The sequence below is a fragment of the Podarcis erhardii genome, assembly GCF_964252035.2.
Source record: "Podarcis erhardii genome assembly, chromosome: 3".
Lineage (NCBI taxonomy): Eukaryota > Metazoa > Chordata > Lepidosauria > Squamata > Lacertidae > Podarcis > Podarcis erhardii.
In genome coordinates this window covers 113,410,999-113,430,272 of record NC_138507.1, presented here as the reverse complement: position 1 = coordinate 113,430,272, position 19,274 = coordinate 113,410,999, and the positions used below count along the sequence as shown (strand labels likewise).

Below are 19,274 nucleotides of genomic sequence, written 5' to 3'. Positions count from 1 at the left end.
AGTGGTACCTCGGGTTAAGTACTTAATTCGTTCCGGAGGTCCGTTCTTAACCTGAAACTGTTCTTAACCTGAAGCACCACTTTAGCTAATGGGGCTTCCTGCTGCCGCCGCACCACCGGAGCACAATTTCTGTTTTCATCCTAAAGCAAAGTTCTTAACCCGAGGTACTATTTCTGGGTTAGCGGAGTCTGTAACCTGAAGCGTATGTAACCTGAGGTACCACTGTATATCTGTAACTAAGTCTGCCTTCAGGGATCCCACTGTGAACTCAAAGCTCATCAGCAGAGCATCTGTTTTGCACACAGAAGATGCGTAGATATTACAGTGCAGGATAGACCCAAAGGACTTACTTAAACATAAGAAGAGCCTGCAGGATCTGGCCAATGGTCCATGAAGTGTCATGTGACAAAGACACATGAGAGCAGAAGCAGCAAAGCAGGCTGGGAAGTGTTGGGACTGCACAATGATTTGGTCCTACTGAAGTTGTTCAGGCCTAACTACTAACTGTTGAGTCACTCTGACATGTGACTTAGCAGCCAGTTTCACTCTGTGCTCTCTGTAAGATTTCAGTAAGAGTCAGTCTGCCTCAGCTGTGAACAGAGTCAGTATGTACAGTGGTGCCTCGCAAGACGAAATTAATCCGTTCCGTGAGGCTCTTCGTATAGCGGTTTTTTCGTCTTGCGAAGCAAGCCCATTGACAGTTTAGCGGATTAGCGCTATTAGCGGTTTAGCGGCTTTTAGCGATCAGCTGTTAAGCGGCTTATCAGCGGATCAGCTGATAAGCAGCTTAGCGGCTTAGGAAAAGGGGGGGAGGGGAAAAAACCCGCAGGAACTCGCAAGACATTTCGTCTTGCGAAGCAAGCCCATAGGGAAATTCGTTTTGCGAAGCGCCTCCAAAACGGAAAACCCTTTCGTCTAGCGGGTTTTCCGTCTTGCGAGGCGTTCGTCTTGCGGGGCACCACTGTAATCTCAGTCAAACTGTTTGGAACCATGTTGTTTATGAAGAAGTTTATTTTAACTCAGTAAAGCTTTTATTCTTTAAAACCCTGCATTATTAATTTACGCTCCGCGTCATGAAGTCCATTTATAAAGAAGTCTTTTATAAGGTTCCTTTCTGTGATGCTGTGGATTCAGTCCGTGTGAGAAAAGTTGACCTTCATGGCAGCTATGCCTATGTTGGTAAAGGTAAAGGACCCCTGGATGGGTCAAGTCCAGTCAAAAGCAAATAGGGGGTTGTGGCGCTCATCTCGCTTTCAGGCCGAGGGAGCTGGCGTTTGTCCACAGATAGCTTTCTGGGTCATGTGGCCAGCATGACTAAACCACTTCTGGCACTAGAGAACACCGTGACGGAAGCCAGAGCACACGGAAATGCCATTTACCTTCCTGCCGCAGTGGTACCTATTTATCTACTTGCACTGGTATGCTTTCAAACTGCTAGGTTGGCAGGAGCTTGGACAGAGCAACGGGAGCTCATTCCATTGTGAGGATTCCAACCTCCAACCTTCTGATCGGCTAGTCCAAGAGGCTCAGTGGTTTAGACCACAGCGCCACCCGCGTCCCTATGTACCTCAGCAAGATTTTGTTACCATTGTTCTGATCAATTACACAACCAAACTGTCCAGAACCCTGGCAGTAAGTATTTTTCTTCCTAATTTGCTCTGTGTTTTACACTCCTCCTTTCTGGTTTTCATTTTATAAATGGTAACATTCCATTCAGCCTGCAAAAGGCGATTGGGATAGGGCATGGGGATTTGTCTTTCAGGATTTGAGAAATACTTAAACAACTTCTTCATCGTTTTTTATTAAGCTTCTTTTCCTCATTATGTAAGACTTCACCTTGCTGTACAATGTAAAACAGGAGCTTTTCTGCCTGAGATGTCATTAGTAATACACATTGGTTTTACATGGCAGTTCTTATTGACAAGCAGTTTTCCGCTCCCTCCATTTCAGCAAACTTCAGAATAATATTAGGAACAGGTAGAGGAACAGGGGCAGAAATATATTTGAGGGATAATGAGTCCTTTTTTCTGGGGGGGACACATATTCCTAAACATTTTATGAACCTAAGTTTGGCCCCATTGAGGGGCAGTATTTTAATATGGGTAGGAAAATGAGAGTACCCTAAACATTATTTTTAAGGGGGGAAGCACTGTATACAGTGGTACCTCGGTTTAAGAACAGTCCTGTTTTAGAACGATTCAGTTTGCAAACTCCACAAAACCAGAAATAGTGTCCCGGTTTGAGAACTTTACCTCGGTCTAAGAACGGAATCCGAACGTTGGAAGGGCACCGGCGGTGGGAGGCCTCATTAGGGAAAGCACACCTCAGTTTAAGAACGGTTTCGGTTTAAGAATGGACTTCCAGAACGGCTTAAGTTCGTAAACTAAGGTATAGTAATTTTATCTTGTGAACCGCCCTGAGACCTGCAGGTATAGGGCGGTATACAAATTTAATGAATAATAGTAATAAATCCTGCGGGAAAAACAATCTCTCAAAGGACCTGTTGATGGCATTTTACCATTGTACTGTAGAGAGTGTATTAACTTATGGTCTGTGTGTGTGGTTTGGGAGCTGCATGGCCAGGGGGGAAAACAATGCTGTCCAGGGTTGTAAAGACTGCGGAGAGAATAATTGGGTGCACTCTTCCCACCTTGGATCAAATCTACGCTTCCAGGTGCCATAAGAAAGCTGCAGAGATAGCGCAGGATAGTGCACACCCCGGAAATGATCTCTTTCAGCTTCTGCCTTCTGGAAGAAGGTACAGGGTTATAAAGACCAGGACTAGCTGCCTGGGAAACAGTTTCTACCCCAATGTGATTTTGGTTTTAAACGCAGTGTAAGGAGTCTGTATGCGAGTATATTGTATTTAAAAATGGGATATCAGAGTTTTTAGGGGGCTAACCAGGTTGGGATAGCTGGGATGGCAGGCTTGTTGGGTTTTGAATGTCTTATGTAGATTTTTCAATTTTGTTGTTCTGTATGGGACAATGACAATAAAGATTATCGTATCGTATTGTATTGTAAATGCTGTTCTCACAGTGGCAACCAGTGGCCTGCGGAAATGCTGCAAGCAGAACCCAAACAAAACACCGCTCTTCCTTCTTGTGGATTCCAGCAACTGGAATTCAGAAGCATCACTGCCTACAACTGTAGAAAAGAAGCATGACCTCCATGAATTTGTCTAGTCCTCTTTTAAAGCCATCCAAGTAAGGTGGCCACCACTGAATCCTGCAGCAGCGAATTCCAGAGGTTAACTATGCATGGCATTCCACACTCCCACCCTCCAAAATTGTAAGATTTGTAGGTTCCCAGCAAGATCCCAAATCTACGAAGGCAGATTCCTAGGCTGCTACCACCAATCTCCTTTTTTCACCCTGGTGGAACCATCACGACAACATCAAGATCCTTCCTCAGATGTACCCCAGAGCCTATAAGTTACTGGATCACTATCCTGATAAATAATCGGCAAGAGGTGAACGCCAACTGTACCCTTAGGAAATGATTTGGGCTTAAAATCCTTGCACAGCACAGCAGCTGGGAGCCTGATCCGCTTCTCCGTCAACTGAGAATAGACGCGCATCTCAGAAACATCTGTTAAAATGTCAGCCTACTGTCACAAACTGCATCGGAAGAGCTAAATGTCAAAGGAATCCGCTTTTGTTTCTTTTGCAGAGAATCCCAGGAAAAAGCAATTAAGATGAAGCGAGTAAACATTCGCCAAGCAGGTAACCTGAAGCGGAGGACAAAGACTGCAAGACTGTTCAAGTGTTCCCTTTAAGAAGGCAAAGCTACGATGCATGGGCTGTTTTGGGATTCAGAATTGTGGCTCAATTTGAGAATTCCATGCTTCTAATAGCAGAGATACCCAACGTGGTGCCCTCTAGGTGGTGCTAGATGACAGCTCTCATCATTTCTGACCAGGTGTGGGGGAGAAATTCGATTCAGTTCACCGTTACAGGCAAACCTACTTAATTTGCCCTTTCTAAAACATTTAGAGCTGAAACACAGCTATCCTTTGAAATTCACACTTCTCTGAAGTTCGTAATGCAATTCTCCAACCTTTACCTTTGAAGGTAAAGGTAAACGTACCCCTGACCATTAGGTCCAGTCGCGGACGGCTCTGGGGTTGCGTGCTCATCTCGTTCTATAGGCTGAGGGAGCTGGCGTTTGTCTGTAGACAGCTTCCAGATCATGTGGCCAGAATGACTAAGCCGCTTCTGGTGAACCAGAGCAGCGTACAGAAACGCCGTTTACCTTCCTGCAGGAGCGGTACCTATTTATCTACTGGCACTTCGACATGTTTTCAAACTGCTAGGTGGGCAGGAGCTGGGACTGAACAACGGGAGCTCACCCTGTCGCGGGGATTCGAACTGCTGACCTTCTGATCGGTAAGCCCTAGGCTCTGCGGTTTAGACCACAGTGCCACCTGCATCCCCGTTTACAAAAAGTTTACAAAAGTGCAAATATTAGAGGGGGGGGTGTGGATCAAATTGACTATATTAGTGAAATTAACATACAAAAAAACATTGTTCTTGTTTGCAAAAAAAAAAAAAAATTACATACATTGGTCAAAATTGCATACATCAATGCCTGTATTAGGAGAAGTTCACACTTAGATGCTGGTGGATTTTCATTCAGACTTTAAAAGCAACACACAAATTGCTTCAAAAATGTGGAGAACTGAATTGAAGATCAGAAAAAGAGAGAAATAGATGGAGAATCAAAATTAACAGACCCATCCATGCCTATTCCTGACTACTGACCATGCTGACTGGCAGGGGTTGGGAGTTGGGAGTCCAACAACACCTGGACGGCAATGCATTGTCTACCTCCTGCTCTAAAATCCTTCTTTCCCTGGGTAAGATATGGCAGCACGAGGAAAGCCAATGAGGGGTGATTCGCTCATCAGTGGAAAAGGCCAAGCAAACTCCAAGAGGTAAAGAGACCGCTGACCATTAGGTCCAGTCGTGGCCGACTCTGGGGTTGCAGTGCTCATCTCGCTTTATTGGCCGAGGGAGCTGGCATACAGCTTCCGGGTCATGTGGCCAGCATGGCTAAGCCTGTTCTGGTGAACCAGAGCAGCGCACGGAAACACCGTTTACCTTCCCGCCAGAGCAGTTCCTATTTATCTACTTGCACTCTGGCGTGCTTTCGAACTGCTAGGTTGGCAGGAGCTGGGACAGAGCAACGGGAGCTCACCCCGTCGCGGGGATTTGAACAGCCGACCTTCTGATCAGCAAGTCCTAGGCTCTGTGGTTTAACCCACAGCGCCACCCACATCACTAAGCAAACTCCAAAGAAGATTGCAATTTGTGGACACCAATGAAACTCCTGCACTGGCCTTTGGAAAGGCCGGGTTCAGTGACGCTATGTTTTGAATGTCCCCTGGAAGCAACCCTATGCCAGAAGACAGCAGCTGTAATGAATTAAAAGCTACACAGATGCCCTCCATCTCCAGGCACGACCCTTATGAAAAGAAGGTTTCTCCCCATCCAGCCTATTCTCTCCGTTCCATATCGAGCCTACGTGCACTCAGGCCGTGCTCACAGTACATTAGCTCCAGCCTAGAGGAATCCCATATTTCAATGCCTCTTTGTACAGGCGAGATGCTTTTGCGCAAAAGCCCAGGAGATACAACTGTTGTGCAGCCTGTTACGGCAAGGCATCCATCAACTTCGCCCGTACTTAGCCACTGAATCATCACCGGGGGTGACTGCAGCCTTAGCTGCGCGGTTCCTGCTTCGTGCTGCGCAATAAGCCTCCCATCACGTACGTACAGAAATGGGCGCCTCGACGCTTCCGTAATTTGCACACACGCAAAGAGGAAAGATGACCCCTTCGACATCATCATTTCAATAAGATAAAATAACATGGACTCACCGTTCATCCCATTGTAGAGGCCTCGGTGATGGGGAGAGAGGTCATCCGTCACTGGCCTCCTTAAGGTGCCTTCTCTGCTGCTGCTGCCCCCCAAGTGCTTGAGGTGGTCCGGGCTTCCGCCATAGTGCTGCTTGAGATGTTCGGGGCTGGTCCCCCTCGCTTTCGGGAGGTGCTCAGAGCTCCCGCTCAGAGCGTGTTTGTGGAGAAGTTCAGGGCTGCCGCCTCCAGCGCTGTGCTTCTGGTGTTCCGGACTGCTGCCAGGCCTGTGTTTCTGAAAGTGTTCGGGGCTGCCACTCAACAAGTGCTTCGGCAGCGTTTCCGGACTGCTGCAGCTGTGCTTCTGCTGCTCCACGGCCCCCTTCCCGAGAGTCTTGTGATGCTCTGGGCTGGGTCCTTTCAGGTGTTTCTGGTGATCGGGGCTGCCGGAGCCGCGGGGTTTGTGGAGGTGTTCGGGGCTGGCGCTGCAGTGTTTCTGATGCTCGGGGCTCCCCTCGCTCCTCGCCTTCTGGAGGTGCTCGGGACTCGAGTTCGGGTGGTGCTTGTGGTGGTCAGGGCTGTCTGTGCTGCCAGTGCTGGAGGTGCTGCTGCCGTCTCCGACGTCCCTGATGAAGGCGCTCGTGGCGTTGAGCTGGCAGAGGCTGGCCTGGCTGTCGATCGAGTTTCGGCAACCGGCAACACCGCCCTTCTCCTCGTCCAGCAGGACGCAGAGCTCCTTCAGCTCCAGGTTCTCCTTCACCACCTCCTCCTGCCGAACTTCCAGCTCCTTCAGCTTCTGAAGATACAGGGACACCTCCTTGTGCATGACGCCCGCGCTGTACCGGCCGAGCCTCTGCCACTCACGGGAAACCTTCTTGCCTTTCTGCCGGTCATCGTCCAAGAAGCAGCAAAGGTCTCGCAGCTCCTGGTTGTCCTCCTGCAGTTTCTGGTTGATGTCCTTCAAAAGAGAGAGGAGCAAAGATAGAAAACAATAGGTTAGCAAGGGGAAGACTCTCGTCTGATCAACATCCATGTCTCACGGGAAACAAGCTGAAGCTAAACACAGAGGAATATTGCAAGCTTTTCCACCTGCCATTCCCTCCCACACAGAATCGCAGAGATGGAAGAGACCCCAAGGATCATCTAGTCCAACACCCTGAACTGTTGCTGCTGTTGGCATCCATCTGTCTCAGGAGACAGTCAAAGAGTGTGCCTTCAGGGGTGAAGTCAAACGGTTGGAGAATTACAGCCCTGCTGTGGCTGTAGAGACTGACTGATACAGGAGAGACATTTTTAGTTGCAACTGGGGCAGATGAAGGCATCAGGCCATGCTGATGCAGATGCAGCTTCATCATCATAATAATATTTATTATAATAATATTTACTACCCGCCCATCTGGCTGGGTTTCCCCAGCCACTCTGGGCGGCTTACCATAAAAAATGGTAAAACATGAGACATTTGTTTTATCATTAGACATTTCCCAATACAGGGTTGCTTTCAGATGTCTTCTAAAAGACAAATAGTTGTTTATTTCCTTGACATCTGTAAGTAAGCAAGCAAGTAAATTTTTATTTATACCCCACCCTCCCCACCCCAACCCCACAAAAAGCTAAACAACTTAATTTCTTAATTTTGGGTTTAAAAAATAGGGGTCGTCTTATGCACGGGGGCGTCTTATACACGGAAAAATACAATACATCTTGAATTGTAGAAACTGTAATCAATCCCTGAAAATTAAATTTAAAACTCTTTTAAAAGCACGTAATGTTTAGATGATTGTTGCAAATGATGTTTTGCTACTTGAAAGTGCAAACTGGGCCGCCAGTGTGCTAGAATCACTCCAGAGGAAGTTCTACTGCATCTTTGAAACAAACAAAAAAGTCAGGATAGTCCATCTTTACGGTTCCTTTTAAGCTGCAGACCGCTGGCCTTTACTGCAGAAATATATTTTGGGCCAACACAAACTCAGTACAGTCAAGGTTTATAAAATAAATAAATAATACCAGTGACTATCCTTTTGTAGAAAGAATTCCAGGAAGAATAATCAGTGGGTGATAAAATGCGAGCTTAACTCAACAGTCCACCCTTAGGTAGAAAAATCTATGAAGCTTTTCTATCTTCCTTGTAAAATGGGTAGAGGAACAGATTTGGCCTGTCTTCCAGCTACAGTGTTAAATAAATCTTCTGCTACCTACCTTTTTTCTCTGGGAGAAAGAACAATATCAGGAGAGCCAGAGGTAGGAATTGAGACTAATCCCTCTTTTCCCCCTCTTCTATCAAAACCTTTCAAGACTCCAGTGAGGGGGGGGGGACCAAGCAGAATTTGCAAACTACTGTACAGGACAGCCTGGCTTAACCTCTTAGTATCCCACCAAGTTATACTCAAAAGTAGATCTATTGAAATCGGTGGACTACAGGGGGCTGGGAGCATGACTTTCAGCACAAAATTAGCTCTCATCTCTAATCCCTATTGAATTTAACTAAACTTACTCCCAGGAAAGTGGAGTTAGAATACAGTTTCTGTCTGCACAGCGCTGCGGCCAAGACTTGCGGCAAAAGCAGAATCACAGAAGGTGAAGGAATGGGTTTCTGTGCAGTCAGTTTAAAACTGACTCGAACCCCCCCCCCTTTTCTTCTTAGCACTTCTAAAATGCATAAACTTGAGCTCTTGAGTCAAAAGGCTCAGCTGTATAAACAAATGCTCAGAGCCCTCTCCTTTATCAGTTTGTGACGGCAAGCAAAGCCTTGACTGTACCAGTAGAACAGAGAAGACACGTCTGTGCCTTATCTTACGCACAGACCCAGTCTGGGAACAGCGCCAGAGTGTGTTCTCGGAGATGATGACCTCTTGCTCCAAGATAAGAGTTGGAACAGGAATACCCTTTTATGGTCAGGAGTACAGGAAGGAAAACCCTTTTATGGTTAAGAGTGCCAGAGCAGGAACATCTGTGATGTCAACCTGCGTATACAAGCTGACGTGGCTGGATTCCTGGGGAAGGGGGAAGAGGGTGCCTGGAGGATATATATACTGCATGAAATTTCTCATTTCTTTGGACTTGCTGTGGACTGACCACGCAAGGGCCTTCTGCTATCCGGAGAGCAGAATAAACTCTTTCTTGGAACCAACCCTCGGTGTCATTTGACTTCCTTTCCTCCCATCCGGGAGCAACGCAGAGGGGGGCAGGGTTCGAGTCAGTTTTAAACTGACTGCACAGAAACCCATTCCTTCAAAGGGACTCTGAGGTTCATCTACTCCAATCTCCTGCAATAAAGGAATATGCAGTTGTCCAATACGGGGACTGAACTTTGGTGTTAGTGATGTTAAATATGCCTTAGCCCACAGCGGCAAGAGTATTGTTGGCTCAGAAATGGAAGCAAGAAGAAATACCAAAGAAAGAAGAACGGCAGATAAAATTAATGGACTACGCAGAATTGGATAAAAAGACAGGAAGGATTCGAAACCTGCAGGACCAGAGATTTACAGAAGATTGGAAGAAATATACGAACTATTTGAAGAGCAATTGTAATCAACAAATTACGCTAGTAGGGCTACAAGAAGTTTTGTAAGGAGAAATATATGAAATATTGCAAAGAAGAGAGGTATTAGATATGAGATTTAAATGTAATAATGAAAATAAGAAATGTAAATTAAGTAATTAGATTGGAAAATTTTCAGATGTGATTGATGGAAGTAAAAAAAATTGTATAAGAAGTTAAAGTACAGTGGTACCTCAGGTTACACACGCTTCAGGTTACATATGCTTCAGGTTACAGACTCCGTTAACCCAGAAATAGTACCTCAGGTTAAGAACTTTCATTCAGGATGAGAACAGAAATCGTGCTCCGGTGACATGGCAGCAGCAGGAGGCCCCATTAGCTAAAGTGGTGCTTCAGGTTAAGAACAGTTTCAGGTTAAGAACGGATCTCCAGAACAAATTAAGTACTTAACCCGAGGTACCACTGTATGTTTAATTATTGTTGAAAATGATACGTTGAAAATTAATAAAAAATTAATTAAAAAATAAAAAATAAATATGCCTTAGCCCAGGGGTCAGCAAACAAAGGTCTGAGGGTCAGATCAGGCCCAATTGCCTTCAAGATCCAGCCAGCAGACTGTCTGTGGATCGGCGTGAAGATTCTGTTTGCTCAGGCTGCGCCATTTTTTCCCCAGCACCATTCCATCCCCCCCCCGTCACACACACAACGGCGGTGGCTCCTCCCGCCCTCCTCCTATCTTCTCCTCGCCCTGCCTAGAGGAGGAAGGGGACTGGGCTGAGCTGGCTGAGCACCATTTTAAGCAGCCCCTCTCCGGAGCCAGCACTTTTGCGCCGCTCATCTCCCCCCCCCAACCGCCGCCCTGGTGCTCCTGTGGGCCAGAGAGTGAAGCGGACGAGCTCGCTCTGCCTACCCACAAGAAACAGCAGCAGTGGTGGTGGTGGCAGCCCCAGGGAAGTTAAGCACAGGGGCTGGGGGTGAGGATTGCTTGCCCCCCTTGCCTCTTCTTCCAGCTTCCCGCCCCCCGGTGCTGCTTTTCCTGCCACCAAGGTCTGAGGGACAGTGGACCAGCCCACGGCTAAAAATAATTGCCACCCCCTGCCTTAGCCTTTAGTGTGAAGGTGTTTTAAAATGGCATCAACAGGAGGAAAGCTAATAAAAATCAGGAGCGCATCAGGTAAAGGTAAAGGGACTCCTGACCATTCGGTCCAGTCATGACCATTCGGTCCAGTCTGGGGTTGCGGCGCTCATCTCGCTTTACTGGCCGAGGGAGCTGGCGTACAGCTTCCGGGTCATGTGGCCAGCATGACTAAGCCACTTCTGGGGAACCAGAGCAGTGCACGGAAATGCCGTCTACCTTCCCGCCAGAGCGGTACCTATTTATCTACTTGCACTTTGATGTGCTTTCGAACTTCTAGGTTGGCGGGAGCAGGGACCAAGCAACGGGAGCTCACCCCGTCGCGGGGATTCGAACTGCTGACCTTCTGATCAGCAAGTCCTAGGCTCTGTGGTTTAACCCACAGCGCCACCCACGTCCCTAAGCAAACTCCAAAGAAGATTGCAATTTGTGGACACCAAGGAAACGCCTGCACTGGCCTTTGGAAAGGTCGGGTCCAGTGAAGTCCTTCACGCTATGTTTTGAATGTCCCCTGGAAGCAACCCTACGCCAGAAGACGGCAGCTGTAATGAATTAAAAGCTACACAGATGCCCTCCATCTCCAGGCACAACCCTTATGAAAAGAAGGAATACCGGTGTGGAGGGGGGAATGTAACATTTACCTCCCCTACTGTGATCCAGAAGATGGACTACTTAACCCTTCGGAAATTTTCCCGTTCAAAATTGCCCTCTGCAAGTTGCTTTTTTCACTCCAAGAGATTCTCCAAATTTCCCCCTTTACAGGTGAAAAAAATTAGCTTACAGAGGAGCATCTTGCATGTAGAGCATCAGAGGTTCAATATCAGGGTATCTCCAGAAAGGACTAGGAAGGTCCCCCTAGTCCTGAAACTCTGGAGAGCTGCTGCCAACCAGTGCAGGCACTCCTGAGCTCAGATGGGCCATTAGCCTGACTTGGTATCAGGCTGCTTCCTTGGTCTCCTGAAATGACCCAAGTGCGAAGTTCGGCAGCCGTTCCTTGTTCGCCCTTCCTCTTTCTAGCTGCCCTGCTTGTCGCCAGGTCAATTGAGTGCATCATTTCAAAGTTTTATATCCCTCCTCCGCCGGCTGGATCAATAGTCAGCCGGGGATGTCACTAAATATAACCACCCGGAAAGAGCTTTTCTGGGGAGGGAGGAGGGTGAATATATTTTTTTTCCCACCTTCCTTTCCACAGTTTCTTCTCCTCTGCCTTTCTTGACAAGTGGGGACTGCATTAGGGTACATAATAATCCATTTGTTGTTGTTTAGTCGTTTAGTCGTGTCCGACTCTTCGTGACCCCATGGACCAGAGCACGCCAGGCACTCCTGTCTTCCACTGCCTCCCGCAGTTTGGTCAAACTCATGCTGGTAGCCTCGAGAACACTATCCAACCATCTCGTCCTTTCTCTTCCCCTTCTCCTTGTGCCCTCCATCTTTCCCAGCATCAGGGTCTTTTCCAGGGAGGCGTCTCAAGAGTCTCCTCCAGCACCATAAATAATAATCCATACAGCCCATTAACTCAGCAATACACTAACCATTTGCAAAGCAATCAAGATGACTTTTCTTCCTTTCTTTTGCCACACATGCACAACCCACCAGAAGGAACTAGCATAAACAGATGTGGTGTGAAGCTGGATAGGACTAGGCAAGTAGCAACAAGGAAGGGGAACCACTGGAAATGCTTCAAAGGGCTATGGCAGGGAGATCAGGACAAAAATCTTGCAATCTTGTAAAAGCCCGTTAAAGGATGTGAGTTGTGGCACGCTAAAAGGCAATGGGAGAAAAGCAAGGACAAACCTAGACAGCATCTTAAAGAGCAGAGACATCACCTTGCCAACAAAGGTCCATATAGTTAAAGCTATGGTTTTCCCAGTAGTGATGTACGGAAGTGAGAGCTGGACCCTAAAGAAGGCTGATGGCCGAAGAATTGATGCTTTTGAATTATGGTGCTGGAGGAGACTCTTGAGAGTCCCACGGACTGCAAGAAGATCTAACCTATCCATTCTGAAGGAAATCAGCCCTGAGTGCTCACTGGAAGGACAGACCCTGAAGCTGAGGCTCCAATACTTTGGCCACCTCATGAGAAGAGAAGACTCCCTAGAAAAGACCCTGATGCTGGGAAAGATGGAGGGCACAAGGAGAAGGGGACGACAGAGGACGAGATGGTTGGACAGTGTTCTCGAAGCTACCAGCATGGGTTTGACCAAACTGCAGGAGGCAGTGGAAGACAGGAGTGCCTGGCGTGCTCTGGTCCATGGGGTCACAAAGAGTCGGATACGACTAAATGACTAAACAACAACAACAACAAAAAGCCAATGAGGCAAGCAACAAACTTTTTCTTTTCTTCTTGCAAAGTCTTCTTAAAGCAGGGGTCAGCAAACTTTTTCAGCAGGGGGCCAGTCCACTGTCCCTCAGACCATGTGGGGGGCCAGACTATATATTTGGGGTGGGGGGATGAACGAATTCCTATGCCCCACAAATAACCCAGAGATGCATTTTAAAAGGACACATTCTACTCATGTAAAAACACGCTGATTCCCGGACCGTCCACGGGTCGGATTGAGAAGGCAATTGGGCTGGATTTGGCCCCCGGGCCTTAGTTTGCCTACCCATGTCTTATCTACACATCCAAGTTGGACGTGTGCTCTCCTGATCGCCTAGAACGCACAAGAACTCTCTCCAGGTGATCACACAGAGGAGCTTTACAAAAAGCTGGTGGTGTGTAGGTGTCTCTTTCACAACCACCATCATGGGAATCAAAGTACTGGAGAGCTGGGAGGGACCAGAAGGGTCATCTATTCCAACCCCCTGCAAAGCAGGAATCTTTTACCCAACGTGGGGCTCAAACCCCCAACCCTGAGGAGGAACTATTTAAATGGGGAGAAGCTGACTCTTTGCGGACCACAGTTCCTTTCCTGGATTCACACGGGTGCTATTAAGAGCAGGGTGCGAATCCCCACTCGGCCATGAAGCTCAATGGGTGATCTTGGGAGAGGCACTGCCTCTCGGGCGAACCTACCTTGCAGGGATGTTATGGCGTTTAAATGAGATGGGAGAAAACCATGTATGGCACCTTGGATCTCCCTGGAGGAAAAGGTGGGATGTAAGGGCAATCGTGGCGCTGTGGATTAAACAACAGAGCCTAGGACTTGTCGATCAGAAGGTTGGCAGTTCGAATCCCCGTGACGGGATGAGCTCCCTTCGCTCGGTCCCAGCTTCTGCCAACCTAGCAATTCGAAAGCACGTCAAAGTGCAAGTAGATAAATAGGTACCACTCCAGCGGGAAGATAAATGGCATTTCCATGCGCTGCTCTGGTTCGTCAGCAGAGGCTTAGTCATGCTGGCCACATGACCCGGAAGCTGTACGCTGGCTCCCTCGGCCAATAAAACGAGATGAGCACAGCAACTCCAGAGTCGGCCACGACTGGACCTAACGGTCAGGGGTCCCTTTACCTTTTAAGGGCAATCATAAAATTGTAGAGTTGTTAGGGAACCCGAGGGTCATCTAGTCCAACCCTCTTAAACACAGGAATCGTTTGCCCAAAGTAGGGCTCAAACGCACAACCCTGAGATTAAGAGTCTTATGCTCTACCGACTGAGCTATCTCCACTCAATCATGACTTAAACAACATAGGATGGAAAGAAAGTATTGAGGGAGCATAAACTGCAGAGAACCACAGGTGGCTGCATGTTGCTCAAACAGTGCAGAAATAAGAGGTACTTGTTGTCGTCGTCATCACCATCACGTTTATTAATCCTTCTCTCCCCCCCCCTCCAAATGGGTCCGAACTTCAATATCTAAAACTCCTGGTAGAGGACAAGGATCTAGAGATCACGCTAAGGGTGGCCAAATTCTGTGCAACTGCCATAAAACTTAGGGAACAAGCAGTACTACCAAAATGATTAAGGTTTTAAATGACAATTTTAGGTTATATTTTAGTGATCAAGATTTAATATATATTTTAACTGCCGCTATATCTGAATTGTCTCTGTTATACCCAATCGTAATTCAATGTATTCCTGTTGTGTTTTATGATTTTCCTGGCATTGTAAGTGAGCCGGAACTGGTCTGTGACCGTAATAATAAAATTCAATTCATCCCTTTCCCCCAAAAGATCAAGACATCATATAGTTCTCCAAACACACACACAAAATCCCCTCCTTTAGCCTCACAACAGCCCAGAAAATGACTGGCCCAAGTTAACCCCATGAGCTTCACAGCTGAAGCGGGATTCAGATTTGGGGTTCCCAGCTCTGTCTGACACCTGAATCGAACCACTACACTGCACTGCCTCATTTCAGCTGCTGGGGCTAAGCAGGTCTAGTCCCATGCATCTAAGCTGGACCACATAAAAGTGGGAAGATGCTCTATATAGACTCAGGCTGTTGGCTCTTCAGAATGCCAGGCTAGGAGGTTTTTTTTCCATCCAGACATTTTTTGGACTGGAAATGTCAGAGACTGACGCAAGGGGCAGACAGAGAAGTTTCTTAGAGGAAGGGTAGGGTGGTAAGTAATAAGCGAAGCCAGAGCAGCATCTCAGGAGTGGCATATTCCCAACTGCCACAGATTTCCCTGGTTTGGCGCTAATATTTTTCAGCCATCCATTATCAGTCTTTCCAAGTGCCCCTCATATTCCCACCTCCCCTGTGCCAACCAATGAACACCCCATTCCGACAGAGCATCTTTCCTCCAGGGTGGAATAGGCAAAGAGGACACATGTTTTAATTATGAAAAAAGAAGATCATGTGGCCATGCAAATTCTACGGTGGAGAAATTCTTGCAGGCAGAAGCTCCTTAAGCAGACACAGTGTTCAGGCTCCTACTCAGACATCATCTCCTGCAAAAAATCCACTGTGCATTAAGGATTCCGATAATGGATTCCAAAGTGGATTTTCTCCCTAGATGGAAAAAAAAAGTTCCTAATAGTAAAGCCCTCGCTCTGGCAATAAAGTAACAGTTAGTCATGATAAGTGGGACCTGCAACAAAATGGTGCAGCGTGGAATACTCCCGTTCAGTGCTCCAAGCAGCCAGCCATGCCCTTTTGCAAGATACTCCATTCCACTTCCTATCTCCTGCAGCCGATCCTCAGCATACTCAGTCCAATGAGGTGGTTTCTAAAACAGATTTCCCCCCTAAGTTGTTTTTGTTTTAGGGGGGCAATTCTGCAAACCCTGGGGTCACCCCAGGCCTGCCGCCCCTCCCTCTTGTGCATGGATAATGCTGATTTGGCTAGGAAGGGATAAGCACTCTGAAAATGAGTTTGTCCCTGGTGCATAGGACAGCTCAACAGAGCCTCCAGGCAGTATACCACCAAACATTGGTTTGCTGGGGAGCAACGCCAGAAGAGGGCTACTGCCTTCATGCCTTCTGGTTGCCCAGAGACATTTGGTTGGCTGTTTCAGGAAACAGGATGCAGGAGAAAATGGACCTGGATAGCTCATTTAGAGCATACTGCTGATAACGCCAAGGTTGCAGGTTCAGTCTCGATACGGGACAGCTGCATATTCCTGCATTGCAGGGGGTTGGGCTAGATGACCCGCAGGATTCTTCCAACTCTAAGATTCTGTTATCTATAACAGGCTTCCTCAACCTCAGCCCTCCGGATGTTTTTGGCCTACAACTACCATGATCCCTAGCTAGCAGGACCAGTAGTCAGGGATGATGGGAATTGTAGTCTGTTCCCTGTTTAGGGAAGCTTTTAATGTTTGAAGCATCACTGTATTTTAATATTGTGTTGGAAGCTGCCCAGAGTGGCTGGGGAAACCCAGCCAGATGGGCGGGGTATTAATAATAATAATAATAATAATAATAATAATAATAATAATAGTCTCAAAACATCTGGAGGGCCGAGGTTGAGGAAGCCTGATCTATAACCTCCAGTCTGAGCCAGCAGGGCTCGACTTATTCTCCCAGGGGCTCAAGGCTGCAGGTCCAAACCATGAAGCAAGAATATCAAAAGACTCAGGGCACCCCCCACCCAACTCTACTCACAGAGTCTCTTTCCAGTTTAACCAGTAATCAGCTTGACATCTGATAAACTTTCCAGGCGGGGGGCAAGGATCTGTTAAATGGAGACCGTGTCCAAGTACTCATAATGCCCCAAAATCATAATCTATATGCACCACATTTACAGGGGATATGCCAAAATCAGTTTTTGAAGGCCAGAAGAGGGCCAGGAAGATTCATCTTCTACAATGGCTGGAAGAAATGGTGCCTTCAGGGGTAGGGGAAGAAGAACTGAGGCGTCCATTAGGTCTATTTGCATTCAAGGAATTAGGGAGGGGAGACATATGTAGGCGGTCACTGCCCCCAATGCACTAGACCATCACCTCCTGACCTCTGAACATTCTCCAAGGGACATTCTCCAACATGCATTGGGAGGCAGTGTGGCATAGTGGTTAGAGTAATGGGCTAGGACCTGGGTGACCAACGTTCAAATCCCTACTTCAGCCATGAACCTCACTTGGGTGACCTTCAGCTGTTCCTAACAGTGGCATAGCGTGGGGGGTGCAGGGGGGGCCGGCCGCACCGGGCGCAACATCTGGAGGTTAGGGTTAGGGGGCGCAAATCCACGGGTTAGGGGGTGCAAATTACTTGCCTTGCCCCGGGTGCTGACAACCCACACTACGCCACTGGTTCCTAACCCATCACTCAGTGCTGACTGCACTCTGCACATTCTCAAAGGTTACACATTAACCTTACTCCACATGCTCTGGGACTGAGGCACCTCTGCGGCGCAGTGGGTCAGAGTGCCTGGCTCTTCACCAGAAGGTTGGTGGTTCAAGCCCACCCAGGGTAGGATTCCTGAATTGCACGGGGTTGGACTAGATGACCCTCGGGGTCCCTTCCAACGCTACGATTCTGTGAGTCCTAGCAATCAAAGCAATAACTGTTTGTTTCTTTTTGGAGAGGGACGGCTGGCATCTAAGACCAAGGAAACATTGTTTTCACGGCAAAGATGCAGAGACAACACTAGCATGAGGCAAACCAATCTCAGCTGGCAGATTTTGGAGACGACAGAATGGGAGACAGATGAATCTCCCGGGTGGAAAGTCTCCCAGCAGCTGTTCAGTAATTCAAGAGAAGAACTTCCCAGTGGGAAGCAAGTGAGAGAGATGGATGCCATTTGGATTCTCCACCTAAAGACATTTTTAAAATTTCTCTCTTTTTTGAAAATTTTTATTGATTTTCCAAAAAAATCAATAAACAAACAAACAAACATAAATCTCAACCGTATTGGAACCAAACTTAGTCACATTGTTAAGTGACTTCCTCATATCCCCCTGGTTGAATTTCAGTGTATATCATTTTAACGGTTTTCCAAAACCAATATTCTTATAAAACTAACTTAATCACTTAACATCTTTCTTTCTTTCCAATTCAGCATTAAACATATTAATTCATCCCATTACATATTTAAATCCTAGGCCTATCTGGTATTTGCAAGCTTTTCCAGTTAATTTAACTTAACATATTTAACTAAGTATTCTTTCAATTTCGTCCATTCTTCCTGATAATCCTCCTCCTTCTGGTCACGGATTCTTCCAGCCACGTCGGCTAGCTCCTACATTTTTAAAAATTCTTGGAGGGAACTGCATCCAGGATATTCTCCCAGTGGCCAAACAGATCTCTCTCCCCAGCTGTGATTCCTAGAGCTGGGAATCCGGAAACATCCTGCTTCTCTGACACCAGGCATAAATTAGACTACTCCCTCCCTGGCCTCCCCTCTCCATCCCCTCTCTCCCAGGTGTGTACCTTAAGTCCCCGGATCTCGCCCAGGTGAAGCTGCAGGCGCCGGTTGACCTCGCGGATGAGATTGCTGTGGTCCAGCATGGCGCTCATCTTCTCCGACTCCGCCTTGCGCAGGCTCCGGATCAGCTCCTCCTTGGTCCATTTGAGCAGCTCCTCGTCGGACACCTTGGAGAGGTCTTCGGCCACACCCGCCGCACAACTTTCCGAGCCGGGCGCCGACGACGCCGACGCCCCGGCTCCAGGTGCGGATCCGGACGGAGTCGCCACCTTAGACATGGTGCCGGCGGCCCAAGTGGCTCCGGGATCGCCTGCCTAGGATGGGGAGGGGGGGAATGTCGTTTCACTCCGTATTCCACCAAGACCCTCAAGCCTCAGATCTCCAAAAGAACGCCTTTAAGTAAGTCAGTCGGGACTGTTCCTCTCCGAGAAATCGGAGTGACTTCGGAATGCAGTAAAGAGCAAAGTGAAGGGGGGGTGCTTTCCCCCAAGCTATTGTGGCTTGCTCAGAAGGAAGGAGGCGCTCCCTCGGTGGTAAAAAGACATCCTTGCAAATTATTTTAGAGGTGGGGGGAGACAGAGAGAAGATAAGGAATCTTCAATCCTCCGATCCGGTTGTTGAGTCTGCGCTTAGAACAGTACCCGGGCGGAGGGAGCCGTAAAACAGCAAAATCTTTGTTGTGTGTGTGCCTTGGGGGGGGGGGTTGTAACAAGGAGGTGGGGTGTTCCCGCACAGCTTCAGCCTTAGAGTTTAGTGGATCTTCCAAATTCAACAGGAAAAATACACACACACACACACACACACACACACACGCACACACATATATATATACCCGTGCGCGCTAAGGAGTTTCACAGTGCCCCCCGCGCCTACGAACTTGCGAGCCACGCGGCGCGATCACGAGTGGGGCGAGTCCACGCGCCCCTCCCAAGTCCGGCTCTTTGCAAACAAAGTGGAGCCGCCCCAAAGGATCCTTGGAGCCGTCGGGCGGAGAAGGATCGCTCACTCAGCGCCTCCCAGCCTGTTTTCCCAAAG

General features: G+C 47.8%; 1 protein-coding gene across 7 annotated transcripts in view; it reads right to left on the bottom strand.

Annotated features, from left to right (window-relative positions):
* Positions 1-19,013, bottom strand: part of CCDC85A (coiled-coil domain containing 85A) — a 172,857-nt gene extending 153,844 nt beyond the window's left edge. For all 7 annotated transcript variants that reach the window (XR_014154558.1, XM_081854829.1, XM_081854826.1 and 4 more), the window contains exons 1-2: positions 18,245-19,013; positions 5,881-6,814 (exon numbers count right to left, since the gene is read on the bottom strand). Coding sequence is in view for 6 of the 7 variants with exons in the window: in XM_081854829.1 (XP_081710955.1) it covers positions 5,881-6,814; positions 18,245-18,517 (1,207 nt within the window). In the remaining variant the exon portion in view is untranslated. The remainder of the gene's footprint in view (positions 1-5,880; positions 6,815-18,244) is intronic.
* Between the last annotated feature and the right edge of the window lie 261 nt (positions 19,014-19,274).